The sequence below is a fragment of the Austrofundulus limnaeus genome, unplaced genomic scaffold (genome assembly GCF_001266775.1).
Source record: "Austrofundulus limnaeus strain Quisiro unplaced genomic scaffold, Austrofundulus_limnaeus-1.0 Scaffold1028, whole genome shotgun sequence".
NCBI classification, from domain to species: domain Eukaryota; kingdom Metazoa; phylum Chordata; class Actinopteri; order Cyprinodontiformes; family Rivulidae; genus Austrofundulus; species Austrofundulus limnaeus.
Genome location: NW_013953430.1, coordinates 23,344 through 30,026, shown reverse-complemented (window position 1 = coordinate 30,026; position 6,683 = coordinate 23,344). Strand labels below are relative to the sequence as shown.

Sequence of the window (6,683 nt, the reverse complement as noted above, 5' to 3'; positions counted from 1 at the left end):
AACTGGGGTAGGCCGTGGACGTCAAAAGACATTATACAGACAGGCTCTGGTATCATGGCTACCTGACAACAGAGCTCAAAGTGTGGGATCATTTTAAGAAAATGAAAGAGAAACCTGTGTAATATCTGCAGAGCAGAACTTTTTGACCCCCTTCCCGTGTCGACGGTAATGTGTGATTGGTCTGAAGTTCGTGGGCGTGTTTGTTTGTGCTGCGCTCGGGTGGGGGAAGAGAAAAAAGAACGACTCGCTCCCAGACTAGAAAGCAGAGGTTTATAAGATAGTCAAACCGTGAAAAACTTATGGCTTGTTGTTTGTGCTGAAAGCGCTGCTGCACTCGGTAAAAAAAAAAAGAAAATGGGGAAAAAAACCCGACTCGCTCCCAGAGCCGACACCAGGAAGTAGAGTTTTATAAAGATAGTCAAACCGTGAAAAACTCATGAACGGAGATAAAACAGACGTTGTGCACGGAGGAATCTGACTGATAAAAACTGTGGAGCTTTAATCAGGACAGATGTGGATAAATACGTCGGGTGAGTGATGAGTCTTTTTTTTTCTGCATTCTCAACTGTTGCGAGGAGAAACTCCATGCAGTGACGTATGGTTCAGGGAGGGGGGTTTCCCGAACTCGGTGCGGTGTGTCTCAGGGACTATGAAAGGTCTGTGCGAAAACGACTGCTGATCAACCACGTGACCACGCGTCGACCCGTCGGCGTCGGAGCGAGTATGTTTCAGGCAGAAATCTTGGACAATATCTGATGATCGACTCTTTTAAATGAAACCAGAGAGCGTTGACAGAGAGGACAAGGTAGAAATGACTCAGCCTGGAACTGAAAATATGGATGGAGGACAACAGAGCTGCTTCATGGAAGAAGAACCTCCTAACCCCTAACCTGGGCATGAAGAATCGTCCGTCTTACAGCAGGTCTGATGAAGCCCTGACTGAAGACGTTCTGATGAAGAGGATGCTCAGGGTGTCCATCTTATGGTCAGAAATCCTGGCAGGAATATGCTGGAGTCAGGGACATGATCCTGCAGCCATGTCTCAGAGAAACACATAAAACTGCATTCCTGATAATATTCCTGGGTTCTTGTCAGGACTTGGAGTTTGTCCAACTTGTTGTCCAACAGTCTTTCTTTGCCCATCATGATCAATGGAAGTCTGAACTTCCTCCTTCTCTCTCATCTTTGCTCCTGCTCTGCATCCACTGCGCCTCCTTTTCAGCTCGTCTGGGATTTGGGGCTGTAGTTACGAGGCCAGTGTTATTTGAGCTTTTGAGATGTTAATCAGCTGTGTTATAAAACACTGCCATGCTGCTATGGTTACGCATCATAACAAATAAAAAATAAATAGAATAGAACAAATGTAATAAATAAGATACTGCATAGCGGTAGCAAACATCACCCTTGGACGTACACAAAGCACCAATGCACCAGAAGTCACCAGAACAGATTGATTGTTTTGGGTGGGGATCTGGAGGGGCTGGGTGGTGCTCATTGGTGGCTCCAATAGATAGTTCTTGTTGAATAGTTGTTAATCCCTCAAGAAGTCCAGTCTGCTCTGTCCTTTCTTGTAGACTGCTTCACTGTTGAGTCTCCAGTCCAGTCTGTTGTCCAGATGAACACCGAGGTATTTATATTCCTCAACCACCTCCACTTCTTCTCCCATGATGGAAACAGGGTTTGATCTAACACTATTTCTCCTGAAATCTACAATCATCTCCTTTGTTTTGTTCACATTCAAGATGAGATGATTGTCCCCACACCATGTCACAAAGCGGTCCACCAGCTCTCTGTACTCAGCTTCCTGTCCATCTCTGATACACCCAACAACTGCAGAGTCATCTGAGTATTTCTGTAGATGACAGCAGTCTGACTTGTGCTGGAAGTCTGAAGTGTACAGTGTGAACAGGAATGGTGAGAGTACAGTTCCCTGTGGTGCTCCTGTGCTGCTGACCACCTGGTTAGACATACAGTCCTTGAGTCTCACAAACTGTGGTCTGTTTGCCAGGTAGTCTTTGATCCAGGTGATTGTTGAGGCCTCCACCTGAGTCTTCTGGAGTTTCAGACAAAGAAACTCAGGCTGAATTGTGTTAAGCCTGAAACATACTCCCTCCGAACTGCCGACGTCAGCACGGGTTGTCTCAGTTTAATGACGAAAATTACGTCACCGGGCTTCGCAGCGTCGTGTCGACAGCCCCTTTTGGCACAACCCGCCGGCAGAACTTTTGACCCCCCTCATGTGTCGACGGTAATGTGTGAGTGGTCTGAAGTTTGTGGGCGTGTTTGTTTGTGCTGAAGTGTTCGGAAACTCAAAAGAAAACTAGACATGGGTTTTTACGATGTAAAAACAAGTGTGCATTGCCATGTAGCATGGCTTTGCCTGCAGCATTGGACTGGCAGAATGAAATGGGACCAAGTTCAAATATGTTTTCTATACCAGCTTGTGCCTGTCACGTGAGCAGGTGTTTGTAATTAAGGTAATTGTGTGACAATATGAAGTTTGAAGAGATTTTTGTTAAAGTTGCTTTAGCTGGGTTTTGAAACCTGATCTCCCACATGAAAGTCCATGACATAGACCATTAGACTGATGGAGTGGTGGCAGAAGGTGGTGGCAGGGGTTGGCTTGTATGTGTGCAGAAAGAGGCCACATTGCCAATACAATTATTGACACTAAACTGCATAATATTACAACAATAGAGCAGTATTAAGACAATATTATAGTAAAACATCAAAATACAATCATATTAATATTGTAATCATTGAACTACTGATTTTAAATATTATGAAACTATGGTGCAGTACCATATTGTGTAGATGCAGTAGGGGGCAGTATTGGATCAATGCAAGGCTCCATTGACTGCCATCAGAATTTATTAAACATTAATATTTCAAAAACTATGAGTTGTACAGGCACCAAAAGGCATAGCCATCATTCGGCACAGGAGCTTTACAGATATAAATTACAATGGCAGCTGTAGGACAAAGTATGCAGGAGGAGAAGCGTGCCAAAGTTGAGATGACTTGGATGGGAAACAAATCACTATAGTGTGCGTTGCATTGGCAATGCACAATGAAAACAACCATTTCTGACTAGAGCAGACTGTTGAAGCAGAAGAGTCCATGACTGAGGTTGAAGATAAAACATCTGAGGTTGGACAGAAAGCTATGGGTCAAAGGAGGGTGGGATGTCTGTTTGTCTGGGGGCAGGAGAGGAGGAAGATGAGCTCGTTCCTGAGCTGAACCTGATGAAGAATGTGTTTTGTGTTGTGTTCTTATTTTCCACTCTGACCTTTAACCCCTGAACCCTGAAAAACAGAAGCAACGTACCTCAGAGCTCCAGCCATGACTCAGCACAAACACTGGTTGGTAATGAGGACACTGAACGCTGTAGGCCCTCCAGTCAGGGATGTTCCTGTGGACAACAAACTCAACGTTAATCAGAGTCAGGTGGTGTCACATCTCAGCTCAGCAGAGAATTTACATCCCTCTCTTTGATCCTTAACAACAACGTGCATTTCCATCAGACAACAAGCAACATATCTGTGTTACAAGACTTTTAATCCAGTCTGATTATTCTGAAGGAACTCATTGTAACTAAGCACAAAGACTGGAAATAAAGGAAAACTGATAAAAAGATAGGACGTGACATTGTAGCAACACAAACACAGTTTTCTGAATTTGACTAAATCTGGGTTTTGTTCAGTTTGGAATGAAAGGCTCTGAGGTACAAACACAAATCACATTTAGAGTTCATATTTTTAAGTGTTGTTGATGTATCCTTATCTTATAAAATGTGTTTACTGTTTATTCTCTGTAATATGTTGTTACTGTAACTGATACATTTAATCAAATTAGAACAGATTCAAATTCATCCAGACTCCTCTCCTTTAGTTTTAAATCATTTAGATGCATTTAATGAAACTGGTGTTTTAACTGAGCCGATGTCAGGTCAGATTAAAGGTTACATGTTTCAGTAACTTCCCTTTTACACAACTTGTTTAAAACTCAAAAGTAAAATTGGGTTTCTTCTTAAAATTACCCTAACTACTCCAGTTTATTCACATAAAATGCCTGACTTATGAAATCTCAAACAGTTGGTTTGTCCTGATTAAACTGCAGTTTAATCTCATGTAAAAGCCTGAATTATTTCAAGTAGGAGGATTATGAAAAGTATGTTTATGCATGTAAATCTTGGAATGTTCATTAGTTTTTAACTTCACAAAACTTCTGCTTAATCATCTATAAAAAACCTTAAAAAGCTGAATTTTAATCAGTTTAAGCAGTGAAATAACCTCACAAACAGATGAATTTTAACTTTAAAAACTAGTTTTTAATCTGACAGAAAATCCAGGGTTTGATCTCAAATGGCTTCACCTGGTTTTAATCAAACTTTAATTTATCTCAATAATGAAACAGATTTTGTTTTACAGCTCAAACAGCTTGATTTTATCTTGATAAAACTCCAGTTTAATCATACAAATTATATGAAAAGTTTAATCCTGAACAACAACACTTTACAGTTTGTCCACAGTCATTTGTAGAATAGATTATTGACATTTAAAACATCATATAAAGTTTGTTAAAACTGCAGTTTGTTCACATTATAAAGACCGTAATATCTGATCTCAAACAGCTGCAGTCTAACTTGGTAAAACTAGTTTAAATCACACATGTTTTTAACATTTTAACTTGAAACCGGTGGGTTTTAATCTAATAAAAGTCCAGTTTAGTTAAATAAAAATACATGTGTTGTTTGATCTGGTCCATTAGTTTCCTGTCATGTTTGTAAAAGAGTAAAATGTTAACATTTACCTCTGTCCGCCCGTTTCAACAGGTCTGAAATCTGCGACAGAGCGAGCATCAAACCAACCAAAACAAGACGGAGGAACTTCCGGTGGAGGATTTTCAAAATAAAACAGAGACGTGCTTTTATCCCCCCCCAGATGACTCATCATACACTTCAACAATCAAACTAAATGCAAACGTTGAGGTATATCACGTGACTTTTCTTGGTCTAGGAGAGTAGATATTGTTTGGTTTGAAGACAACTCAACAGTTTTAGCACAAACATGTTGCCAACCTCTGCAAAGAATAATGTTAAGGCAGAAGACAACCAGTGAAAATATAATATTCACGTGCAAATCTACGCGGAAATCTAGCTACAATCGTCTTTTAATTAAAATGTGTTTGTCAAGAAGTTGAAAAGCAGTTTTTATTTTGAAGGACCGGATGTTTACTTCCTCCTCGACAATCCGTGACAGAAGAAGGTAAATCCGTTGCGTCGGAAAGCCCCGAGCTGCAGGGGAATTCCAGTCAGACATCCCAAAGGCGGAGTCTCCGGCACATAGACATATGCTCCGGCATAGATGTGCATCGTTACCGGCGGCCATCTTACTACAGTTAGCGTGTGAAACCAAAGTCACGTGACCATGTTGTAGATGGAGGCTGACATATTGGTTTGGGGGAAAACAGGAAGAGTTCCTCTTTGTGTAAAATGTGAAAAATAGTGAAAAGTTGCTGTAGGACTGCACTTGTCACGTAAAAATACATCCAGAGAGAAAAATGTTTATTTTTTTCTAACTGCAAGAGTGAGGGGAGAGAAATAAGACACGTGTTGTTGTTCTGCACTGCAGAACTCCCTGTTTAAAAAGAACTGCCTCATTGTTTTGATTGAAAACACACTGAAACTGGCTAAAATGAAGAGTAAACACTCAAAACTACACACTAACTATAAAATCCAAACATGTTAAATCTCACAGATCTGTTTGCTGTCACCGGCTCTTCACTGCCACCAATCTCCATTCAAATTTAGCCTCTTTTTATTTTCTTCTTCCTGTAGGTTTTTTACTGTTTCGGTTTAAGAGAAAGATGAGACTGATGATGGACAGCGGTGTTTTTTCCACGAAATTACCGTGTTTCCTGCTCCCTTCAGCTGCAACGTGCTTCAAAATAGAACGTCTGTTTTCAGAAAAAAAAGGCAAGATATGCGATTTATCGTAACTCTGGTTTTCTTAACTCTTGACCTATCGACACAATTTAAAAACTGCTGTATAGTTTGAAGTCTCTACTTTTGACACACAGTTTGTAACAGAGACTCACAATTCATGGGTTTCAGCCGACATGGACCGGTCGACGTCGGCTAGCAGTCGACGTGGAGCGTAGGCTGCTCCTGTCGGCTGCATAAACGGCTGTGGATTGGGACGGTTTGGCCTACGGATAACGTATGTTTACGTGGCCACGTGCTGGGCCGTTACCATAGTGATACGTTGATACGTGAAGTACGTGATACGTTCCCGAAAAAGCTGAGAAAATTGGAGCCAGAAATGGAGCTCGCACTTTTATTATTTTTGGCAATAATTGAGAATAAGAGTGTTTTTACTCGACGTCCTTTTTCTACTTTAGGCTGACAGAAGACTGCAACAAGCTAAGAACTGTTTAGGCTTAATTTATTAATAAGATTAAAGAATATTAAAGCATTGATGTCTGTTTTTATGTTTAGTGCATTAGCTTATTTCAAAAAAGCCTTGAAATTTAAAACACATTTGTTATCAAGTAAAGTTTCAGAAAATTGTTTTTAAATATAATTGCATATACTCATTTTAGTGAGCTTTAAATACACACACACACATATATATATACTGTATGTGTGTGCATGTGTATTTATATATACATATATATATATA

The 6,683-nt window shown here is 40.4% G+C and overlaps 1 protein-coding gene across 2 annotated transcripts in view; it reads right to left on the bottom strand.

Moving 5' to 3' along the window:
* The window catches only part of nfkb2 (nuclear factor of kappa light polypeptide gene enhancer in B-cells 2 (p49/p100)), a gene marked incomplete in the record, with an annotated part of 54,960 nt that extends 50,082 nt beyond the window's left edge, over positions 1-4,878 (bottom strand). For both annotated transcript variants that reach the window (XM_014030256.1, XM_014030257.1), the window contains 2 exon segments: positions 3,328-3,412; positions 4,813-4,878. In XM_014030256.1, the coding sequence (XP_013885710.1) occupies positions 3,328-3,344 (17 nt within the window).
* Positions 4,879-6,683: the final 1,805 nt, after the last annotated feature.